Consider the following 26,475-nt stretch of genomic DNA (forward strand, 5'->3'; position numbering starts at 1 on the left):
TATCAATTTATTCATCATCGCTGTACATAAAAGACATCCAGAATGACTGTTATTGCTTTTCATGCTCTTAAATATGTATTTTTACGACAGAATCTCTTAATTTTGATGTAGTCCAATTTATTTTTTCTTTATCTCTCTCCCTTTCTCCTTTTTTTTGTATTTTTAGTACAGACAGGGTTTCACTGCATTAGCCAGGATGGTCTCGATCTCCTAACCTCATGATCCACCTGCCTCAACCTCCCAAAGTGCTGGGATTACAGGCGTGAGCCACCGCACCCGGCCTCTCTCTCTCTAAGAGTCAGCATCTTGCTCTGTTGCCCAGGATGGAGTGCAGTGGTGCAATCACAGCTCATGCAGTCTTGAACTTCTGGGCTTAAGCCATCCTCCTGCCTCAGCCAATTAAACTGCTGGGATTACAAAAGTGAGCCACTATCTTTTCTCTTAACATTAGTATTTTGGGGGTTTTGACTAAGAAATTTTCTCTATCCAAAGTCATAAATGTATTCCCCTTTTATTCTCTCCTAAGGCTCTTTTTCCATGTAGAACTTTACTCCACTTGGAACTGATTTCTTCGTTTTCTATGAAGTAGAAGTCTTATTTCTTTATACTGGAGCTCCAGTAAGGATATTCAGTTGTTTCAGCATCATCCTTTCCTCACTACTCTGTAATACTACCTTTACCATAAATCAAGTGACCTTATGAGTATGGGTTACACAGGTCTGTTTGTCAGTCTTTGCGCAAGTCAAACACTGTTTTAATTGCTGTATTATACTTTATAGCTTGATATCTAGTACACCACGTCCTCCCACCTTATTCTCTTAAAAGTATACAGGCTGCTTTTGGGCTTCTTTTTCATTTACCTAAAAAGCTGATTTTTCAAACTCCACATAAACATGGTTGGGATTTTTACTGGATTGCATTAAATCTACAGACTAATATGAAGAGAACTGACACCTTTACAATGTCTTCCAAACTTCAAACATGGTAATATGATCTCCACTTATTTACAGTATTTCATCAATTCTAAAATGGACATCTCCCCCAATACTACGATTTTTGAAACTGCAATGTATATTAATAAAATTGGTGGCTTTCGAGAGTGATATCAGTAAGGGCTGACCAGAAGCCACTGGCACTTGTCCCTTTCACAAAGACAGCAAGAACAATGAAATATACAACTATGTTAACGAAAATAACCCAGGGAGAGCTCTGGAGACATCATTGGAGTAACAGAAAGCCTGGTGAGCACAAAAACGCAGGATGGCCACAATAGAGAATGAAAGAAAACACCAGTCTCCTACCACCCCAAACCCCAACCAGGATTAAGTGGGAATCAGGAGGAACTTCTCCCTAAGGCAAAGAGGTAAGCAAGAGGATCCCAGCAACCTCCATCAACACACTGGACATCTACAGACCTCACCACTGGGGTCACCTGCGGTCCTGATAGGCAATATGCCAGCTGAGGGAGCTGCCTGGGGTCCAAAAAGCCGTGCTCTCCCAAGAGACACTGACACTGTGTCCTGCCCCCAGTGGCCTGTGTGGTTACTGCCATCTTGGAACTGAAACTATGGCTGAAGTGTACCTTGCTTCAGGGGCTAGTAGCCACAGCTCCCCTTCATCTCTAAGGCTAAGCTGCTGAACCACCCCAGTCTGGTGGTCCAACTTCCCCAGGCAGAGCTGTGAGCAGCTGTTACACCCTTACACGCAGGGTCAAGCAGAGGTGGAGGCACTCCACCTACCCCTCTCCCCACCCCCTCGAGCTGGAGCTGCAGCAGTATGCTGCCTCCTGGGAAGAGTACTAGGGCCACTCAGAGCAGTAACACTGCTCTGCCATTAGGGTTGAAGCAGTGCCCTGCATCCCAGGAAATGGTGCCTTGGCTGCCCAGAGAAGCCACAACCCCAGTACCTAAGCTGAAGTAGTACCCAGTATCATGAGAAATGGTGCCCAGGCCACCCGGAACAGTAATGCCCCACAGGCCTATGGTGAAGTGGCATATCATCCTCTGGCGAATCAGTGACCTGGCTAAGCTAAGTATCTGTGCATCCCAGGGCTGAGCTGATGCAGTATCCTGCATCCCAGGGAAACAAGAGCAGCGGCTGAGCTGAGACACCCTACCTTACACAACAACTCTAGTACCCTGCTTGCCTGAAGCTAGATTAACCTCCACGAGTCCGAGCTGCAGAAACACCCCTTTCCTTGGGAAGTAGAGTCATCACTGTGCCTTTAGGCCACCAGCTGCCCTTAGGGCCCAAATGACAGCTGAGCTCCACCATTCTGGGGTACCTGCTGCTGCTGCACCCAGCCTCACAGAGTCTGGGATACAGCTAACACCCACCATCCTAGTGTCTAGAGTCACTACTATACAGTGTACCCTGCTCCCCCAAGCCCAAACCTCCAGAACATCCCTGCTTCCCCAGGGTCAGGCCAGTGCTGTGGCTTGAACTCCAAGGGTAAAACCACAGTTACAACTGAGCCGCCTGGTTCCGAGCTGCTGGAGGGTGCCTCATTGTCACAGATCCTGGTTCTTGTGGGAAACTTACATCCAACCCTGCCACAGAGGGTGAATCGGCACTCCAAGACCCAGGTGCCACAATAGGTTCATGGGACTCTGATTGCAGTACTGTAGCCCCATTGCAGCTCCAAGCACCACTGCTGCTGCTTATAGACCATGTCAGACCTAACAGCAGGGTCAGCTAAGTCTTCCTATTGTAGGAAAAATGAAAACAGGAGGATCTCCCAAACTGTTGCAACTGCGTACCTTAAAAACTATGCTGCTGCCACCACTGCCACAGACTTCTACAGCCTATACCACTGAGTAACTCATATTATTGCTGATGTTGAACACAGGTCAAGAAGCTGCGTAGAGGCTGTACCACTGCATCTATCTGGAAACAGAGTCACCACACCACTCCCAACTGGAACACTAAAACTCATCTACAGGTAGAAGTCTTTCCCTCTGGAACACTAGGAAGTCTGGAAACGGCCATTGCTCCACCAGATGTCTACATCAAAAAAAGTTGAATGATCTCAAATACAAAACCTAATGATGCATCTCAAAAAACTAGAAAAACAAAGTAGAAGGAAAGAAATAATAAAGGTCAGAGCAGAACTGAACAAAACTGAGACTTAGAAAATATCAATAAGAAAACTTGGTTTTTAAAAAAGATAAGCAAAATTGACAAACCATTAGACTAACCAAGAAGAGAGAAAACACCAAAATAAATAAAATCAGAAACAGACATTAAAACAGATACCAGAGAAATGCAAAGGTTTATTAGAGACTATGATGAACAACCATACGCTAACAAACTGGAAAACCTAGAGGAAATGGATACATTCCTGGACACATACAACCTACCAAGATTGAACCAGGAATAGAAAATCTGAACAGAACACAAGTAACTAGATTGAATCTGTAGTAAAAAGTCTATCAAAGAAAAATTCAGGACTGGATGCCTTCACTGTTAAATTGTACCAGACATTTAAAGAACTAACAGCGACTACTCTCAAACTCTTCCAGAAAATCAAGAGTGGTGATTTCTTCCAAACTCATTCTACGAGGTTAGCATTACACAGATCAGTTAAAGACACCAGCAAAAAGGAACTGCAGGCCAATATCCCAGATGAACACAGATGTTAAAGTCCTTAACAAAATACTAGCAAACTAAATCCTGCGGCACATCAGAAGATCACTTGCCATGATCAAGTGGGATTTATCCCAGAGATGCAAGGATGACAAAATGTACACAAATCAATAAACATGATACTTCAACAAAATGAAAGACAAAAGCCATATGATCATCTCAAAAGACACAGAAAAAGCATCTGATAAAATTCAACATCGCTTCATGATAAATACTCTCAACAAGTTAGGCATAGAAGGAACATACCTCAACACAACAAAGGCCATCAATGACAAAACCACAATCAACAACATACTGAATGGGGACAAGTTCAAACCATTTCCTCTAAGAAATGGAATAAGACAAGGATGTCCACTTTCACCACTTTTATTCAACATAACACTAGCCAGAGCAATCAGGCAAGAAAAATAAATAAAGGACATCCAAATTGGAAAGAAGGGCAACAAATTGTTCCTGTTGGAAGACGACATGATCTTACACAGAAAATCTAAAAACCTCTTGGAACTGACAGATTCAGTAAAGCTGCACGATACAAAATTAATATACAAAAATAGTAGCACTTCTATACCCAGGGGAAGTAATAAAGAAATCAAGAAAGCAATGCCATTTACATAACTACAGTAAAATAAAATACTTAGGAATAAGTTTAAACAAAGAGTTGAAAGATCTCTACAATGAAAACTACAAAATACTAATGAAAGAAATTGAAGAGAACGACCAAAAATGGAAACTCATCCCATGCTCATGAATTGGAAGAATTAATACTGTTGAAATAACCATACTGGCCAAAGTGATTTACAGATTCAGTGTAATTCCTCTCAAAATAACAATGACATTCTTCATAGAAATAAACAACCTTAAAACTTGTATGAAACCACAAAAGATCCTGAATAGCCAAAGTGATCCTGAGCAAAAAGAGCAAAGCTGGGGGTATCACAATACCTGATGTCAACAAGCTATAGTAACCAAAACAGCATGATATTGGCATAAAAGCAGACACACAGACCAAAAGAACATATTGGAGAACCCAGAAATAAATTCATACATTTATAGCCAACTGATTTTTGGCAAAGGTACCAAAAACATTCATTGGAGAAGGGACACCCTCTTCAATAGTTTGGGAGGCTGAGGTGAGTGGCTTGCTTAAGCCCAGGAGTTCAAGACCAGCCTGGGCAATATGGCAAAACGCCCTCTCTACTAAAAACACAAAAATTAGCTGGGTATAATGGTGCACACCTGTAGTCCCAGCTCCTCAGGAGACTGGGGTGGAAGGATTGCTTGAGCCCAGGAGGCAGAGGTTGCGGTGAGCTGAGACAGTGCCAGGGCACTTCAGCCTGGGTGACAGAAAATAAATAAATAAATAAATAAATAATAAATCAACTAAAAATGGATTAAAGATTTAAATGTAAGAACTGAAATTATTTATTTTTATTTTTATTTTTTTGAGACGGAGTTTTGCTCTGTCGCCCAGGCTGGAGTGCAGTGGCGCAATCTCGGCTCGCTGCAAGCTCCGCCTCCTGGGTTCACACCATTCTCCTGCCTCAGTCTCCCGAGTAGCTGGGACTATAGGCACCCGCCACCATGCCCGGCTAATTTTTTGTAGTTTTAGTAGAGACAGGGTTTCACTGTGTTAGCCAGGATGGTCTCAATCTCCTGACCTCGTGATTGCCCCCCCTCGGCCTCCCAAAGTGCTGGGATTACAGGCGTGAGCTACTGCGCCCAGCCAAGATCTTAAATTATTAAACTAATAGAAGAAAACATCGGGAAATGCTTCAGGACATTGGTCTGGGCAAAGACTTTGTGGAGATGATCTCAAAAGCACAAACAACAAAAGCAAAAATAGACAAATGGGATTATACCAAATTAAATAGCTTCTACAAAAAAATCCCATGCTGATGAGTAGGATCAATATCATTAAAATGGTCACACTGCCCAAAGTCATGTATAGATTCAATGCTATTCCTATCAAACTACCAATGACATTCTTCTACTTTAAAATTCACATGGAACCAAAAAACAGCTCAAATAACCAAGGCAATCCTAAGTAAAAAGAATAAAACTGGAGGTATCACATTTTCTGACTTCAAACTATACCACAGGGCTACAGTAATAAAAACAGCACAGTACTGGTACAAAAACAGACACACAGACCAATGGAACAGAACAGCAGGCCCAGAAATAAAGCCACACACCCACAACCTTCAATCAGATTGAAGATTAATTTCTAGTCTTCAACAAAGCTGACAAAAACAAGCAACAAGGAAAGGACTCTCTACTCACTAAATGGTGTTGGGATAACTGCCTAGCCATATGCAGAAGACTGAAATTAGACCCCTTCCTTATAACATATACAAAAATCAACTCAAGATGAATTGAAGACTTAAATTCATCAATTTAAGATGAATTTTAAATTCATCTTAAGATGAGATGGACAAAACTATAAAAACCCCGAAACAAAACCTAGGCAATACCATCCTGGACCCAGGAACAGGCAATGATTTCATGACAAAGATGCCAAAAGCAATTTCAGCAAAAGCAAAAATTGATAAATGGGGTTTAATTAAACTAAAGAGATTCTGCACAGCAAAAGAAACCATCAACAGAATAAACAGACAACCTATAGAATGTGAGAAAATACTTGCAAACTATGCATCTGACAAAGGTCTAATAAACAGCATCTATAAGGAATTTAAACAAATTTATAGAAAAAGTAGGCCGGGCGCGGTGGCTCAAGCCTGTAATCCCAGCACTTTGGGAGGCCGAGATGGGCGGATCACGAGGTCAGGAGATCGAGACCATCCTGGCTAACACGGTGAAACCCCGTCTCTACTAAAAAATACAAAAAACTAGCCGGGCGAGGTGGCGGGCGCCTGTAGTCCCAGCTACTCGGGAGGCTGAGGCAGGAGAATGGCGTAAACCCGGGAGGCAGAGCTTGCAGTGAGCTGAGATCCGGCCACTGCACCCCAGCCTGGGCGACAGAGCAAGACTCCGTCTCAAAAAAAAAAAAAAAAAGCAAACAACCCCATTAAAAGGTGGGCAAAGGACATGAAGAGACACTTTTCTAAAGAGGATATGCATGTGGCCAACAAGCATATGAAGAAAAGCTCAGTATCACCACTGATCATTAGAGAAATGAACATCAAAATCACAATGAGATACCATCTCACACCAGTCAGAATGGCTATTATTAAAAAGTCAAAAAGTAGGCCAGGTGTGGTGGTTCACACCTGTAATCCCAGCACTTTGGGAGGCTGAGGCAGGCGGATCATGAGGTCAGGAGATCGAGACCATCCTGGCCAACACAGTGAAATAGAATAAATTACAAAAAATTAGCTGGGCGCGGTGGCAGGTGCCTGTAGTCCCAGCTACTCGGGAGGCTGAGGCAGGAGAATGGCGTGAATCCAGGAGGCGGAGTTTGCAGTGAGCCGAGACTGCTACTACACTCCAGACTGCGCTACTACACTCCAGCCTGGGCGACACAGCAAGACTCCATCTCAAAAAAAAAAAAAAGTCAAAAAATAAGAGTGCTGGCAAGATCGAAGTGAAAAGGGAACACTTACACACTGTCTGAGTGTAAATTAGTTCAAACATTGTGGAAAGCAGTATGGTGATTCCTCAAAGAGCTAAAAACAGAACTACCAGGCCAGGTGCGGTGGTGCACACCTATAATCCCAGCACTTTGGGGAGCCGAGATGGACAGATCACTTGAAGTCAGCAGTTCGAGACCAGCCTAGCCAACATGGTGAAACCTCGTCTCTACCAAATATACAAAAATTAGCCAGCACGGTGGCGCACGTCTGTAGTCCCAGCTACTCGGGAGGCCAAGGTTGGAGAATTGCTTGAACCTGGGGGGCGGAGGTTACAGTGAGACAAGATCGCGCCACTGCACTCCAGCCTTGGAGACAGAGGGAGACCCTATCTCAAAAACAAAACAAAACAAAAAAACAGAACTACCGTTTGATCCAACAATTCCATTACTGGGTATATACCCAGAGAAATAAAAATCATTCTACCATAAAAAGCAAGATGCATGTGAATGTTCATTGCAGCATTATTCACAACAGCAAAGATACGGAACTGGAACCAACCTAAACGCCCATCAGTGACAGAGTACGATAAAGAGAATGTGACACAGATACACCATGGAACACGATGCAGCCATAAAAAAGAATGAGATCATGTCTTTTGTGGGAACATGGATGGAGCTGGAGGCCATTATCTTTAGCAAACTAATGCAGGAACAGAAAACCAAATACCGCATCTTCTTACTTATAAGTGGGAGTTAAATGATGGGAACTCACGAATACAAGAAGGGAATAACAGACACTGGGGTCTACTTGAGGGTAGAGGTTGGGAGGAGGGAGAGGAGGAAAAAAAAAAAAAAAAACTACTGGGGGCCGGGCGCGGTGGCTCACGCCTGTAATCCCAGCACTTTGGGAGGCCGAGGTGGGAGGATCACAAGGTCAGGAGATTGAGACCATCCTGGCTAACATAGTGAAACCCCGTCTCTATGACAAATACAAAAACTTAGCCGGGGATGGCGGCAAGTGCCTGTAGTACCAGCTACTTGGGAGGCTGAGGCAGGAGAATGGCTTGAACCCGGGAGGCGGAGCTTACAGTGAGCCGCGATCGGCACCACTGCACTCCAGCCTGGGCGACACAGCGAGACTGTCTGAAAAAAATAAAAGAAAATAACTATTGGGTACTAGGCTTAGTACCTAGGTGATGAAGTAATTTGTACAACAAACCCCCATGGCATGAGTTATTACCTAAATAACAAAGCTGTACATGTACCCCCAGATCTGAAAGTAAAAAAAAAAAAAAAAGCCACTAAAAAATTAAAGTTTCTGCACAGCAAAGAAAACAATAAAGAGATAATCTGCAGAGTGGGAGAAAATATTTATAAGTTATTTATCCAGCAAGAGATTAATATCCAGAATATATAAAGAACTCAATAGCAAAAACTCAAATAATCTGATCAAAAATGAGCAAATAAACTGAATAGACATCTCTCAAAAGAAGACATATAAAAGGCCAGCAGGTACATTAAAAAATGCTCAACATTACTAATCACCAGGGAAATGCAAACTGAAAATATAATGTGATATTATTTCATGCCAGTTAGAACAGCTGTTATCAAAAAGACAAAATAAGGATGCAAGGATGCAGAGAAAGGGAATTCATATACACTGTTGTTAAGAATATACATTAGTACAGCCATTATGAAAAAGAATATAGAGGTTCCTCAAAAAACTTAAAATAGAACTATTATATGATCCAGCAATCACACTACATATTCAAAGGAAAAGAAATCAGTATGCCAAAGAGGTGTCTGCACTCCCACGTTTATAACAGCACTATTCACAATAGCCAAGATATAGAACCAACCTAAGTGTCTATTAACAGTTGAATGGACAAAAAAAAAAAAAAGAAAAAGTGGCGTGTATACACAATATACAGTTTACAGAAGACAATTTGTATTTATCATAAATGCTTGTGTGTCTACAAATGCAAGCTGTAAATTTGAAGGGTTTACTTTTACTCCCAGGGAGAAGTAAACGGTATTACTGACAAAATATTTTTAAGTTGTTATAGAATTTTAGAGTTTAAAATCAAAATTAACAAACATTTTGTGTTCTCTGAGGGATTACCTGAAAAATGTTTATAAGGGCAATTGATTCATGTTCCTGAATAACTTAACCTTTTAATATTCATGATTAGAATACTTTATAACTTATTGAAGATTGAATAAAAGAAAGGCTAGGAAGCGGTTAAGAGCATAGACAAAACAAACATATAGATTATAAGACCAAAATAATTATACACAAGGGACGTATTCTTAATTACATTTCTATTCTCTTTGTTTTCATTTTATTCTTGATTCAGATGTTAGCCTACTTATGAAAAAATACGAACCACAATTTTTCTTTCATTGTTCAAGTACTATAAATATCTCCCTGCTAACACTTAACAGTACTAGAAAATAGTACTGTGGAATGGGAATTTTATATTTTATCTAAAATTATTAGGCATTGTCAGTACTGCCTAAAAATTGTTTCCAAGGCAGCAAACTGAGAATTATGCTTGAAATATACATAAAATACATTTTGATTCAACTAACATTAAGAAAAATACCAAGAATACCCCAAATCCCAGTCACTCACATCCATCAGTTTACTTTCATACTTCTGCACACCACCCACAGACAGTCAATTAGTAAATGCTAGACATGGAAAGAGAAAGTCTTCTGCTTTTACAAAGGGCTGTAAGCAAGGGAGAAGCCCTAAGAATGTTCTTCCTCCAAGAATTAATATTCTTTATTTCATGTATATGATTATTTTCAACTTTTATTGAATTAGCTAGTGTGGTAGCTCGCTCATGAGTTACAGAGTACTTAAAAGTTTGTATAACTTTCAAAACTGAATAGCTAAATTATTAAGATCTTATGTGCCAGAAACTGTTCTAAGAAATTTGCATGTATTGACTCATTTAATCCTCACAAAAAAACCTTATGAAGTAGGTAATACTGTTATTTTCATTTTATAGAGAAGGAAACTGAGGCATAGAGAGGTAATATGCCCAAAAATGGAGGTAGTTTGCCTATGGACCAACATTCTTAACCCTGTCATATACTAACTCCATGCCTTTAATGTGCTGTACATAAAATTATAAAAGTCTGAGGCCAGCGAATTTCTGTCTGGGAACATTCTCTTACAATTCACATTCCGTCATTTACTAATGCTAAGCCCTGTGGACTTACTCTATGTCCTTGCAAAGTCATGCTGAAAACAGAGGAAACACAGCAACACCAAATGAGTCAATTTGGCTTACTGGGTCAGAATTAGGGATGCTTATTTTGAACAGTTTTATTACGTAGTCAGAAATAAGAAGCAATAAAGAACAGCTCTCAAAACAAGAACTTCTATTAGTAGACTAAAATGTAAAAAATGGGGACACAGACACAAAAGGCAATACGAGTATTAACATCTTCTGGGGATTAAACTGTTTACATTTAATTGAAACAATTTTGTCAAACAGAAATTCCATCTGATGAAAATGAAAATGTAGAGCATGAGGACTCTAGTTAGTAATACTGTATTGTATATGAAACATTTCCTAAAAGAATATATTTTAGGTGCTCTTACTACATACACGAAGACAGGTAAGTATGTGAGATGATGGACATGTTAATGTGACAGCAGTAATAATTTCACTGTGTAAATAAAAACATCATATTGTACACCTTAAATATATAAAATAAAAACAAAACTTCTCTTAAATAAAAACAAAAACGAAAATATAAAATTAAAGGCAAGCCTAAAACTGGGAATTTGTTAATAAAAGACAAGTGATCGTTTATTAAATAACATGCTAACAGCAATAATTTAGCTTTTAAAATTAGTCTTATTTAGAAAAATCTTCCAAAATAAAGACAAAAATTCATGAACAGGTGCAGACTAAAAACATATTTAGATTCAGCCATGAAATAGTTAGTGGACCACAGAAGAAGAAAACAGATGTATATCTCTGCAATATATGATTTATACATTGCTATACTGGATTACAAGTCCATTAAACATCTGTGCCCAATTCTGGAGGGTATATTCCATTTTTGTCTTTCCTTGTTGGAAACACTTGTAAAAAGAGAAAAAAAAATGCTTAACCATGGTTCATTCTAGATTTTTGTATCCTTATTATGTTGTATGTAAAGAAAAAACAAAGACAGGAGTCTGTGCAATTTAAGTTTAAAATGCTGGTTCATGAAAATGTGGCTACAGATTTAAAATAGTTGTTTACCATTTGCCTACTGTTTCAGCCAATGTGCCTGAAACATGGAGAATAAATTTTAGAAAGCATACCTGCCCTTTGTTTAATTATGTAATTAATGTTTTCCAGTTTCTCACATCAAAAATCCTAATGAAAGTACTAAATAAAGTTAGGGACTTGTAGGATTTAGAAGATACCATAAATGATATTTCCAATCCACAAAGATGACTGAAAATAATTTAGCACAAGCCTTCTTAATGCCTTAAATGCAAATTTCACTAGAGAAATAAGGCCATCCAGAGCTGATTGCCATAAGTTCAGTGTCCAATGCCCCACCTAGAGCACTTAAAACAGTTGTTAGACTTCAACTCGCTTAAAACAAGGAAAGCCAGACAGTGAGATAATGCAAATGCTTAAAAGTAACACCTTTGTGGCGAGGAAGAAGAAAAGTTCTTAGTTATCCCTTCCTGGACACACTGATTTGTTTTTCATTACTGGCTTCCAAGCATCTTGGCTTCCAAACAACTGGCTCCTTTCATCTCAGCCTCCAGTGACTCCAATGACTGCCTTCCTGAAGAAGGGAGAGGTCCTACCCAACCAATGCTCTAAAGTGAAAAATGTTCTTTATTTCAGTTAGAGCAAGAGTCCCCAACTCCCAGGCCATGGACGGGTACTGGTCCATGGCCTGTTAGGAACTGGACTGCGCAGCAAGAGGTGAGTAGCAGGCCAGCACTACCACCTGAGCTCTGCCTCCTGTCACATCAGCAGTGGCATTAGATTCTCATAGGAGCATGAACCTTATTGTGAACTGTGCATGTGAGGAATCGAGACTGTATGCTCCTTATGAGAATCTAATGATGTAAGATGGAACAGTTTTATCGTGAAACCATCCCATCCCTATCCCCCAATCCATGGGAAAACTGTCTTCCATGAAACTGGTCCCTGGTGCCAAGAAGTCTGGGGACTGCTGAGTTACAAGTACAAACTAGGAAAAGAGAAATCACAACAGCTGTCTAAAATAGAGGAAAATTAATGTCAAAAGTCACTTATACAGAGGATAAAAGATACGAGAAGTCATCAAGAGAGTGAGACAACCAGACTTTATAATGCCCACAAGTTTATAATTCCTAGGCTACTGCTACAAGAACCCAGGGCTGGGGTTGCACAGTGGATGCTGGAATTACAGCATGCCTGTCTGGTGGGAAGTGGAACCACAAAAGAAACAGCTTTTGCCAGCAACACACTAGAGATAAAGAAGGGAAGAAATGCCCTGGCTTCTCCCTTTCTTAAATTTTGGGAGATTTAGTGTTTCTAGTGTTTCCCATTGGGTTCCCCAAACTCAGTAGAAGTCAGCCATCACTGGAGCTTCGGAAAGGCAGCCTGCAGGGTTAGCCCTCCTTAGTACAGAAGAAAGCAGAAGGGTACAAAATGGATTCCAGTACAACTTTCAACAGTACAACGTTCAAAGTTCACATCATAAAGACAATCTCATGAATTCATTCAATCCAGCTAACTGCAGTTATTAAACCAGCTGGTTCTAAGGTATCAATTGCATATTAATAATTCTAGATCATCTTTCAGATTTGGAAGTGAAAAATCCTAGAACATCAACATCCAGAAGTATAATTCTGCTAGGCAGAGCAAGAACTATCCCATTAGTTATTGTAATCAGATATATAATAATGTTCAACTGAGGTAACAGGAAGTTTGGACAAGTCTTTCTTTTGGTTTGCCTATAAAGTCTATTTTGGAGTGATTTAAAAGATGCATTTTCCAAGAAGAGTAAAACATACAGCATAAACTATTTAAAATTCTTGTCAAGTATATGCCTCAAATGTGCTTTCTCGGAAGCATCTTTTCATAGTCTTTAAAGAAATGTTACATTTTTAATTCATATCTACTTTTTCAATTCATGAGAAATTAGAGTGCTGATACAAATTCTTTGGTGTGAGAATATTAATATTGTGACTAAAGGTTGTTTAAGGCCAATCTTAGCATTAAAAAAAATCAACATACTGTTTCACATACAAAATCGTAACCGTCAACAACTATGACTGTCATCAGCTCTAGATTGGAACTCCCTACACTACTACATTAAATCTGAATATTCCAAAAGTTCCTTGAAATGTCTATTTCGCCAGGATTATAACTATGTTTATTCAAAATTTATAAAAAAAAATAAAGCAAAACTCATTGTTTTAAAATTTTTTGATAAATTTATTTTATGAAAATATATCCACCAAATAGAACTTTAAGGAAAAAAGAATTTCAAAATAATTTAAAAATCTTTATTAGAAATACTATCCAGTTTATTTCTGTCAAATTGACATATCAGTAAGTATAATCAGCTGTCAAATACAATTTTTTTTTTGAGGTGGAGTCTCGCTCTATTGCCCAGGTTGGAGTGCAGTGGTGTGATCTTGGCTCATAGCAAACTCTACCTCCTGGGTTCAAGCCATTCTCCTGCCTCAGCTTCCCAAGTAGCTGGGATTACAGATGCCTGCCACCATGCCTGGCTAATTTTTATATTTTTAGTAGAGATGGGGTTTCATCATGTTGGCCAGGCTGGTCTCAAACTCCTGACCTCAGGTGATCCACCTGCCTCAGCCTCCCAAAGTGCTGGGATTACAGGTGTGAGTTACCATACTCAGCCCCCATTAATTTTATTTTCCATATATTTAAAAATAAATATTCTGTCTTGACTCAAGATTTCAACAGCAAATTATGAAGCTATGTAACATGCCTTCCTTTTATTATTTCAATAACAGCAATAAATTCTATTTTACGTGATAATGGACATTGATTACTTGGCCTAACAGATTAGAAAGATAGGACATTCAGTATGATAATGGTGGCAGTATTACGTTAATTTTGATGAAACAGTCCTAATAAGTTCTTACTAGTCCCTGAAGGCTTTCAGGCAAACACTTAGATATCTAAAACTTAGAAAGTAGAAAAATAATTTATTAGGATTTTTAAGATAAAAAAGATAATTTATCACTTTTTAAAGATTATGAATAGCCAATAAATAAGCGCCATTTCAGAATAAACTACTGTAAGAAGACTGTAGCTATTTTTTAAAATTACACATTATAGTATCTAATGTAGCTACTTAAAAAATAATGTCACCATTCTGCCATGTATCGAATATAATTAAATTCAGGAAAACTATTATCTTATTCATTACTTTAAAAAGGTTTTTTCATTTTACCAATGAAAGTAGTTTTTTCCGTAAATACTCACCATCCACTCAGATATAATAACATCCACTTTTTCTACAGGAAGATGAACTTCTTCAATCTTTCCTTTAATTAGTGTAATAGTATCTTCAAGTTTATTTAGTCTGAAAATTATCATAATGAATTAGATTAGTAGATTAAACAGATTCTGAAAGCTAGTTAAATTACATAATTTTTTGCCAACAACTCGTTTTGTGAGACAAAAAAGTATTTCAATCAAAGTTTAGTTGTTCTTTGGACACTATAATTATTTTTATGGTTACTCCATGAATGCCCAAAAATGTTTCTGGTTAATATGGCAATACAGTGAACCAATATTTAAAACTTGAGTTTGAAAAGAAATCCAAATTTTATCAAGAATAACATGTCAATGAAGTTACATGTCTTTAAAACAAAAAACAACACAGAGGTGAAGACAGACATATAAGACATACAAAAGTATGGTTTAAAGGGAAATAGTGTGTCTGTCATAGGGCTGAGAGAATTTGAAGCCCCAAGCCCCTAATTTAACCCCCAGATTCTCTGGCATTTGTCAGCTATGTGATCTTCACCAACATTTTAAGTAATTTCATTGAGCCTGTGCTGCTCAGGTGTAAAAGAGAATACTGACCCTATTTATTTCACAGGCTATTAAGAGGATCAAATACTTGTGAAAGCTATACATGTATCTATAAATAATAATGACACTATCAACAAAAAAACATTAAGTGTTATATAAAACCTGAAATCCTATCACTACCAAAAATTATTTAACCTTGACCAGTGGCAATCATTAGATGTTTTTATACATTTGCTAATAAGATTAGCAATATTTTCAACCTCCCCTTCTTTTGTAATATGAAACAACAGTTAATTTCACAAAGGTGAATGTAAGCTGCTGGTTAAGTTTATATCTGATTAATAAATTCTGAATTCTCAGAGTGTACATTTTAACTACAGAGGATTTTTTTCCTCCATCAAAGAAGAAATTGTCCCTCCTTAACTTCATTGGGTATTATTTACATACAATTCAATGCATTCATTTTAGGTTAATTTTGTTAAATTCTGAAAAACAGATACTTTGCTGACCACCACCATCAATATACGGAACGTTTCCTCTTCCCCTAAAGATTAGTGCCCATTCCGAGAAAATCTCCCCATCCACAAGCAACCACTGATTTTCTTTCTTTCATTATATATTAGAGTTGTACTTTACAGAGTTTCATGCTAACAGAATCGTATTGCTTCTTTTTGTGCCTGGCTTCCTTCGATAAGCATGACATATTTTCAGTTTCACGTATGCTTTTGTGTATATTAGTTTGTTCCTTGCTACTGCTGGGTAGTATTCTACCACAGGGATAAATCACAATTTTGTTTATACATTCACCTGTGTATATAATTCTGGATTGCTTCTAGCTTTGGATCATAATGAATAAAGCTGCTATAAACATCTGTGTATAAGCAGAATTGCTCCATCAAATGGTAGTGTATATCTAACTTTTTAAACAAACTGCCAACTTGTTTTACAAAGCATATAAACTATTTGACATTTTAAGCAGTAATACATGTGCATTCCTGTTGCTTCACATCCTTGTTAATACTCACTATTGTTGATCTTCGAAACTTTCACTGTGTAGAAGGAATTCATTGTGGTTATAAACTGCATTTTCCTAATGATCAAGCATTTTTTCTAGGCTTGCTTGCCATATTCCCAAGTCTTCTTTTGTTTGAATCTTTTGCCCATTTAAAACATCAGGTCAGTTGAATTCTTTTTTTTTTTTTTAAAGACAGGGTCTCACTCTGTTGTCCAGGTTAGAATGTGGTGGTGCAATCACAGCTCACTACAGCCTCAACCTCTCCCAAGCTCAAGTGATCCTCTCACCTCAGACTCCTGAGTAGCTGGGACTACAGGTGTGTGACACCATGCCTGGCTAATATTTGTGGTTCTTTGTAGAGATGGGGTTTCTCTACATTGTGGCTGGTCTCAGACTCCTGGGCTCAAACAATCCACCTGCCTCAGCCTCCCAAAGTGCTGGGATTGCAGGCATGAGCCACCACGCTCAGCCCAGTTGTATTCTTATTACAGAATTGTAAGAGTTCTTTACATATTCTGGATACAAATTCTGTCAGATTTATGTACAGTGAATAATTCTGCCATACTGTGGCTTGGTTCTTAATTTTTTAAATGGTATGTTTTGAAGAGCTAAAGTTTTTAACTTTGATAAAGACCAACTTATCATTTTGTTCTTTTATAGTTCATGCTTTTGGTGACATATCTAAGCAATCTTTGCCTATACCAAATACTTCACCTATGTTTTCTCCTTAAATGCTTCTGCTTTCTTTCATTTCAGTTAATTTTCCCATATGCACCTTGTTCATTTTTCCCCCATATCAATAACTATTGATACAGTGTTGAAAAAACTTTGTTTGACAGACTATCAACAGAGATAGTTTCAACGTTGTTGGGAAAACTATCACTAACTTAGGAATTACTTTGGTATCTTTGTCAAAAACAACCATGTATGTAGAGATTTATTTCTGGGCTTTCAATTCTGCCCCCCAAATTTAGATGTGTATTCTTATGCCAATATAACACTTTCTTGATTACTATAGCTTTAAATTCAGCCAAGAAATTTGATAGTGTACATCCTTAAAGTTTATTCGTTTTAAAAATCCTTCTGGCTATTCTTGATCATTTGCACTCCCATATCAATTTTTTTTTTTTTTTTTTTGAGATGGAGTCTTGTACTGTCACCCATGCTGGAGTGCAGTGGCGCGATCTTGACTCACTGCAAGCTCTGCCTCCCGGGTTCACGCCATTCTCCTGCCTCAGCCTCCTGAGTAGCTGGGACTACAGGCGCCCGCCACCATGCCCAGCTAATTTTTTGTATTTTTAGTAGAGATGGGGTTTCACCGTGTCAGCCAGAATGGTCTCGATCTCCTAACCTCGTGATCCACCTGCCTCGGCCTCCCAAAGTGCTGGGATTACAGGTGTGAGCCACCGCGCCTGGCCTTTTTTTTTTTTTAAGAGAGTGTCTCACTCTGTCACTCAGGCTTGGGTGCAGTTGTATGATCATGGCTTACTGTAACCTCAAACTCCTGGGATCAAGAGAATTTTTTGGAATTGATAAAAAGCCTTAAGCCACAGACAAAAGTAATCCAATGAATCTCAAGACTAAATTTTTAAAAATCTTTAATACTTAAACAAATCAGAGGCAAAAAATCAACAAAGGCAAATTGTCTTCAATGGAATAACAATTGTTCTGATAAGTGACTTCTTAATAGCAACAATGAAAGCCATAGATAGTAGAATATCACCAATGAACCAGGTAAACCTTTTCTTAAACTGCCGAAGTAAAAACAGTTTAGACTTGCAGCACATATGATCTCTGTTTCAACTATTCAACTGCTATTGCTGTGTGAAAGAGGCAATAGACAATATGTAAACAAAAAGGCCCAGCCGTGTTCCAGCTTTACTTACAAAAACAGGTAGCTGGCCCATGGACTGAGGTTTACCAACTCCTGTACTACAATATTACTGCCAATGTAGAATTCTGTATGTACAGAAAAATATCTCCCAAAATTATAGGCAAAATACATTTCAGACCAACAAACAACATTCTGTTTGGCTACTGACATAAATGTACAATGAAGGAAATACTAAAAAATTAGTTCAAGAAGAAAACTGGTCCTAGATGGTCAGGGAAAAAGGAAGAAATGAGAAAAGCAAATGGACATACGTAGTGAGTCAATACATAGATCAGAGTGTCAAATCTAACTCACATGAACCACAGATCTTACCCATATAATAGAGGGAATCAGGAAGTCCAGACAAAGAGATTTGGGATATTAAAAGCAGCTGCTTTAGTCCTTCCTTCCCTATATGAGCTACACGATCTCTGGCCCGGAGTAGAAAAGGTCTGCAAATGGGGTGGATGGGTTATCAATTCACACAGTAAGAAGCCTTGCTCTATGTGCCAGATTAATCCCTACTTCTTCTGAGTCTCCTCATTGCCTGTACCTTTGAAATTATTAATAAAGTTTAAAACTGGGTAATCTCTCTCGGTAATATTGGGTAATTAGGTTCATGTGTGTCTGACTTGAAACTACGTTAGCTCAGAATGGTGCTGTGTGCAGGACTCTCTTGCAGACCCATGAGTCACAAAGGCTAAAGAATTTCTTTAGCCAGAAAAAGGAATTAAAAAAAAAACTGGCAGAGGATTGAATCCTAGGATGTTTGCCTACCTAACCTTGGTAGGAAATGGCAAGATTTTGATAACTAGCTAGTGGACTGATAGGGAATAGTATGCAGAGGGTAAGATAGTGAAAAATCCCATTGTCTGGCTGTTACTAGTTTCTAATAAATGTCAGTCCTTTCAAAGAGGAAATCGTGGCAAGAGAGAGAGTTTTTCCTTTCACTGAAAGACTTTCTTAAGCTTTTACATCTACCTGGAAAGATGAAGTATTCACTAGGAAAGTAATGAACTTAAAACTATGAGTTGCCACAAAGACAATGCAAACAGCTAGAGGACAAGTTTCGGGGACTACTATGTTCTGAGAGTATTCAGTAAAAAAGAAAAGAAACTGTTTTACGGAGAAATACCAGAAAATCCTGGTGATTCACTATTGGCATAAACTCTCAACATTTACTACTGGCATAAATTCTCAGAATTAATAAACAGGGAAACACATCACTCACTTTATATACTGCTGAGTAGAAGGGGTAACTGGATTGATGATTGATCCCCAAGTGGCTGTGAAGAGATTCTTCCAGGTGGTATGACAACCAATCTGCTACAGTGAGTAAAAGCAGGATTGCAGCATACCTACCCCAAGAGAGGTAACTGCCATACTCTCTTCCCCACATATAAAGCAAACAGTCCTTCTGAAGGAGTAGGCATGCTAGGAGCACAACTGAACTTAGATTGGCTTTATAACAATAGAATTTAATGCTATGGACAGAGGTGACGATGTATGTAGAAATTAGCAACTCTCCATTCTCATATACTTTATGTAATCTTACGATTAGGAGGCCAAGAGAATATTCAGGAGGCACTATCTGATTGACTGGCTCAGTTAACAAGCATGAGGCCCACACGAAGTTTTTAACATAGAAAGGAAAAGGAAAATCAATGAGAGGAAAGAAAGGACAAGGGAAAAAAACCCCAGCTCACTGAGAAGGACTCAATGGTTTTTGAAAAATGATGTAAAAAAGAGAAATCAGATGGGAGTTCTACAAAGAAATTATTAACAAGCTTTATAGAGGACAGGTCAAATCCTGGTGGTCATTAAGGGTTTTTAGAAACTTATTCTTTGCATAAGTGATTGCAGAAAACAATAAAACAAAGACACCTGAGAAATATATGGAAAGGAGATAATGATCAAGGTCAGAAGGTGGTGGGGAGGAAGAAATTAAAACAGCTGACCCATGATTCACAGCCAACATTTATTGGGGGATGTTCATCCCCAGGGTGAATTTTCCATTTAAAGTGACTTAATGTCCTTGCATTGTCTGGGAGGAGGTTAAAAACATTAACAATAGGCCAGGCGTGGTGGCTCCTGCTTATAATACCGGCACCTTGAGAGGCCAAGATGGGAGGATTGCTTGAGCCCAGGAGTTCAAGACCAGCCTAGGCAACATAGGAAGAACTTGTCTCTACAAAAAATAAACAAACTAGGCAGGCATGGTGGCATGGGCCTGTGGTCCCAGCTACTTGAGAGGCAAGGTGGGAGGACCACTTGGGCCTGGGAGGTCAAGGCTGCAGTAAGACATGATTTTGCCACTGCACCCCAGCCAGTCACCCAGGATGACAAAGTAAGACCCTGTCTCAAACAAACTAACAAACAAATAAACAAAAATAATAATAAACTCTGATTAATTATGTATTCAGCATCTTGATACTTTTATCATAATTTGTTTATAGATTCTTTCTAATGTCTATATTCATAAACATACACAAACATCATAAAAACAGTTTTGTTTCTTCATACCCCATTCTTATACTTCTCTTTTGATCATATTAGTGCATTGGCTAGGATCTCCTTTATGGTGTTGGATAGAAGAGGTGATGAAAGGTATCCTTGTCCTATTCCTGAACTTAAAGAGAATGCTTTCACTGCTTCATCAAGATACTGGCTGTAGGTTTTGTTTTTATAGATACTCTGTATCGGCAGTCCCCAATCTTTTTGGCACCAGGGACTAGTTTCATGGAAGACAATCTTTCCATGGACCTGTGGATGGGAGATGGTTTTGGGATGAAACTGCCACCTCAGATCATCAGGGATTAGATTCTTGTAAGGAATCTAATCCCTGATGATCCCTCACATATGCAGTTCACAACAGCGTTAGCATTTGCACTCTGTGAAAATCTAATGTCCCCGTTGATCTGACAGGAGGTGGCACTCAGGCGATAATGTTCACTCACCCACTGCTCACCTCCTGCTCTGTGGCCTGGTTCCTAACAGGACACTGACAGGTACTCGTCCACAGCCTGGGGTTTGGGGACCCTGTTCTTTATCATATTGGGACACTGCTTTCTAACTCTAGTTTGCTAATGGTTTTAAATACATAGATACACTGAATGGATACCAAATTTTATCAGACTTTTATACTGCATCTCTTGAGACACACTCAATAGATTTTTCTGATTTTCTCATATTTAACCATTCCTAGAATAAACTTTACTTTCCAATTTATTGCTCAGTTTTCCTTTATTTTTGAGACACAAATTATTTTGAGACACTCTTGCTCTGTCACCCAGGCTAGAGTGCAGTGGCACGATCTCAGCTCACTGCAACCTCCGCTTCCAGGGTTCAAGTGATTCTCCTGCCTCAGCCTCCCAAGTAGCCGGGATTACAGGCATGTGCAACCATGCTGGGCTAACTTTTGTACTTTTAGTAGAGATAGGGTTTCGCCATGTTGCTCAGGCTGGTCTCCAACTCCTGGTCTAAAGTAATCCACCCACCTTGACCTCCCAAAGTGTTGGAATTATAGGCGTGAGCCACTGTGCCTGGCCCAGTTTTCCAATATTTTTATTAGGATTCTTGCATTTGCATTCATGAATGAGTGACTTGTGAATTTTGGTCCTACTGCCTTAGTGGAGTTTTAGTGTAAAGGTTATACAGGCCTCATATAATAATGCTTGATTCTTGATAAAAATGATAATATAAGTACAAAGATTAATGAATGGGACCAGGACAACTGGGTCATCTAAATATAATACCAAGAAAAGGAACAAAACTGGACCACCACTTCATACCATATACAAAAATCAATGCCTAAGAGTAAAAAGCACAATTATAAAGCATTTACAAGAAAATATACCTCTATAACCTCAGTGAAGGTACAGATTCCTTACTCAACTCACAAACAGTGGCAACTATAAATAAGAATGTTGCCATATGAAAACCGAGAATTTCAATTCATTGAGAGATATTACAAAGAGGGTGAAAAGGCAAACACGAATGAGAGAAAACTTTCGCATTACATAAAACCTATCAACAGTTCAAATCCAAAATATATATATAGATTGCCTACAAATACACAAACAAGACACAACTCAAAAGAAACCTGAGCAAAAGGCATAAACAGATATTTCACAGAAAAAGGAAATCCAAATGGCTAACAATCACATGAAAAGGTGCTCAGTTTCATTAGCAATCAAAGAAACAAAAATTAAAATTGCAATGAGATACTCCTACACAAATGACTGGAAACATTTTTTAAAGGTGGATAATACCAACCAGAACTGCTACATACTATATGTATAAGATACACTGGTATAACCACTTTGGAAAATAGTCTGGCAATATCTGGGAAATCTGAAGATATGTATACCCTAAGGACCACAGTTCTACTTGTAAGTATACACCTCCCAGATGTGTGCACCAGGGCACATGTAAAACCAGATCATAATAAAATTGTTCATAGTAGCCCATCTGATCGAGAAAGAGCAGTGGAGGTGGGTGGGATTCTGAATTGGTGGCAAAGTTCTCTTGGCCTGGGTGATGGTTACTATATGTTTAATTTCATTTGTTATTTATGGATACTTATGCATATTAAACATGTTTATTGATGTTTTACGTACTCATTTTACATGTTATATTTCATACAAAAAGTTTTAAAGAAATGCTTATGAGTTTTTTTTCAAAACAGTATTTAATAAAATTCTGATGAAATTGCTATAGTTGCTTGTTGCTTACCGAAATACTGATTAAGGCTTTAACAATGACAAACGCTTCAAAGAAAACTGAAGGCAAGCTTCTTTTAAAAGAGAAAAATGTTCCCATTGCTTAAAAATATCTTCAGAATGGTTATGCGGAAACAAGATCTGTGTTCTGTAAGAGACCATCTGCTAGGCCTGTTTACTGTCTGCTACAAGTCATAATCCTATTTGCATCAGTAATTATTTGTTGTTCAAATATGACTATAACAAGAAAGATTATGATTTAATCTTAAAAAGGAAACACAGGAAAAAAGACAAAGCCTTATAATTCCCATTAGTTTTGTATTAAAATAGATATCATCGACACAGATAACCTTTCATAAGACTTTTAATCACCACCTGATTTTTTCCATTTGTGAAAAAAATATACAGATTTTACTTAGTTCTCAAGTGGCTACTCACTAAACCCTACTTCAATATAAGCCAAATGAATCTTTATCTTTGGAAACATCTACTGAAAAACTACCATGATTCTAATGTAAAGAAATATGATGAGGTAATAAAAAGGATATCTTTAAGTAATTCTCTTAAATAATCCAATAAAAATGAAATTATCAACTTTTTCTGAGGGGAAATTTTGTTAGAACACATACGTTCCTATCTTATTTCCTATCTTAAAAGTAGCAATTTAACTTTCACTTCATGATACAGGGACATCATCATGATTAATTATCTTGTACAAAGCATACAGAGATAAAAGACACAGTCCAGGCACTTAAGGGTATGGTCTAAGAGAGACAGAATGGTAAACAGGATTGGGGACTATGGAAGCTCATATGATAAATCTTTATCTAAGTGACATCTGAGCTTAGCCAGGAAAGGACACAGCATACACAAAGATGTGTATGGGTATGGGTAGAGGACGGTTGTGTGTGTGCACAACTGCCTCGTGTGTGTGTGTGTGACAGAGAGAGAGAAGTAAATTTAAAGAACTTTGAACAGTTTAGTATGACTAGAGCAACAAGAGATAGTATACAGTGACATAGCTGGGGGATATTTAGAGGTAATGCTAAGACTTATCTTTAAGTCTAGATTTTACTTAAAGATAATGAAGAGTCATTTCAGGATCTTTGGAATAAGAAATATGGGACTAAATTTTCAATCTACGTTTTCCCTACGTGATTTAGGTAAAAGATATGGTCTATGTTCTAAGGAAGAAGATGGTCTAGTGGGGAGACAGACAAGCAAGCAACAGAAAGTACATGTGAGTTCATACAATGAATACCTTATCAAATGCATTTAAAGTTAGTGATAAAACACATGTAAAGTTCACCTAGAATATATGGATGATAGCTTATGGGGGAGAAGAAGGGAATATCCTAATAGATATAATAGATACAATATATACTATTCATTTACTTTCAGTTCAATATGTCATTGATGTATACATATTTATTTCTCTTTTGCTCCCTAAGCACAGTGAAATGACAATAATATAAAATGTAAGACACGGATAAATACATGGAGATTTTGGAAGGGAATACCAAAGAACCAAAGAATCTCATAATTTAGTTGAGAGAAAAAAGGGAATGAAATTATATTGGTAAATCTGTGAAGAAAGACCCAGTACTCAGTGCACACATCAGCGAGCATGATAGTGGATGTGGAGCCATTCTTCACAACACAAACCAGTGGAGACAAGAGGTATACAATGTGGGAGTGATAAAGGGACTAAAACATTACTGGGGTAACTGTAAACTGACCAGTCTCCACCTTTTCCCCTCAGAGATAAAACCTATACCAGTTACCTTTATTAAAATATCTAGTCCTTCATTAATAAATGTCAACAAAAAGCAAGAATTCTTAAACATATGAAGCTGGAGGCAGATTTACACACATCCCACAAGGAATGAACTACCAAGAAGGTATGGGGCATAGACCTGGAACCATAACAAAGCTATTCTATGAGCTGCTCCCTCCCAAATGTATCATCTTTATTTACAAATGTGTAGCTGTGGAATTACTAACACTGAGGACATTTATTGTTTGAAATTAGCAATAACTCAGTTCTAATAAAGTGAAAAAAGATAAAAATAGTCATCTGGAATCTATCAGAAACAATGGGGTTGCAGGCTTTGGTGATAATGATTTACCTGGCTTTGAATATATAATGTCCTGAATCTTAAAAATTGATTAATTAATTCATTCATTGAATAAGTACTTACACTGAATGCCTAGGATGTGCTGGGTCCCCTTCCTGGTAATTGGGACACATCAATGAATGAAAAAAAGAAAAATTCCTGCCACACCACAGGGAGCTGATATTTTGGTAAAGTTTACATTCCTATGGATTTCATCTTTGTGACCTAAGGCTTTTGAGAGTGGCAAGAAATATACCAAAATGTTGATAGTGGTCTCTGATAGAATCATTGTAATTTATCCCTTTCATCTTCCCAATACAAAAATATCTTTTTTCCCCCTCTTTCTTCCTTTTTATTTAAAGTAGAGGAGAATCAAGTGGGGAAATCAGTCTGGCTGCACTACAGAGAACAGAGGAGAGAGGTGGGAGGCAAAGACAAACAACTGGTCCAGTTAAGTGCAGATGCATTAATTCAGGTGAGAGATCTAAGAATGTAAAGTAACGCATGAGAAACATCATAGATAGACGAGAGACACATTTGAGAACCATTAAGGATACTCAACAGGACTCTGTCTCCAACAGGTATGTTGGGTAAAGGGGAAGAAAATGTCAAGTATGAAGGCCAAGTTTACAACTTGGAAAAAATGAGTGAATGCAGCAGATCTGTTTTGTTTTACTCAGTTCTTGCTTAGATCTCTATAGCCATGGCAATGATTCTTGATCAAACTCTAAGAACAAGAACGCCTAGATCACTCATATGATTGCAGAATAATGATGATACTCCATTTACCTGAAGCAGTAGGTTTAGATGAAGCAAGTTGACGACATGTTTAAAGTAAACATAAAGATTCATCATGCACACTTATTACCTGGTTTGGGTATATACCATGGCTGGTCACATGGTGGAAATATGCCTACTTGACCCGCTAGCTTTAAGAACTACAGTCTCTAAGACTCAAGCAAATTTCCCTAGGTAGAGACATCTCACATGTGCCTCTGAGGTATGAAGCTGGGGAGTAAATCTCTTGGGTAACTCTTGTGTAAAAAGAGAGAGACACCTTGGAAGTCTGCCTGTGACCTCTTTGCCTGTGGGTATCTTTTTCCTGCTGTTTCTGCCCTATACCCTTTTCTGTAATCTTAGCTGTGAGTACAGCTTTATACTGAATTGTGTGAGTTCTTCCAGTAAATCACTGAACTAGTGGGTGGTCATGGAATGTACCCCATAAAGACAGAACCACTGGGGTGAATTAGAAATTAAGGGGGCTTCGGGGTATACTAGGAAGGGAAATAAATTTAATTTCCCTGTAAGGTGTCTGATCACCTTCATGACCTTCACCAGAGTTCTATGGCTTTTGAAGAACAAATTTTTAAAAAAACTATTTTAGCCTCATCAGTGGTTCAAATTTCTCTTTGGCTTTAATTCACATTTCTGTTATTTCTATTAAATTTAGAAACAAAATACGAAGTAGCATCCCTTATTTCAAGAATTTTTGCTGGTGTATTTTGTAATCCTTTTCCAAAATACACACACACACACACA

At 38.2% G+C, this 26,475-nt stretch overlaps 1 protein-coding gene across 3 annotated transcripts in view; it reads right to left on the bottom strand.

The window, feature by feature from the left end:
* PRMT3 (protein arginine methyltransferase 3) overlaps nucleotides 1-26,475 on the bottom strand; it is a 128,817-nt gene that overhangs the window by 71,423 nt on the left and 30,919 nt on the right. For all 3 annotated transcript variants that reach the window (XR_007719075.1, XM_050755397.1, XM_050755398.1), the window contains one exon: nucleotides 14,656-14,755. Coding sequence is in view for 2 of the 3 variants with exons in the window: in XM_050755397.1 (XP_050611354.1) it covers nucleotides 14,656-14,755 (100 nt within the window). In the remaining variant the exon portion in view is untranslated. The remainder of the gene's footprint in view (nucleotides 1-14,655; nucleotides 14,756-26,475) is intronic.

Source organism: Macaca thibetana, chromosome 14 (genome assembly GCF_024542745.1).
Source record: "Macaca thibetana thibetana isolate TM-01 chromosome 14, ASM2454274v1, whole genome shotgun sequence".
Classification (NCBI taxonomy): Eukaryota; Metazoa; Chordata; class Mammalia; order Primates; family Cercopithecidae; genus Macaca; species Macaca thibetana.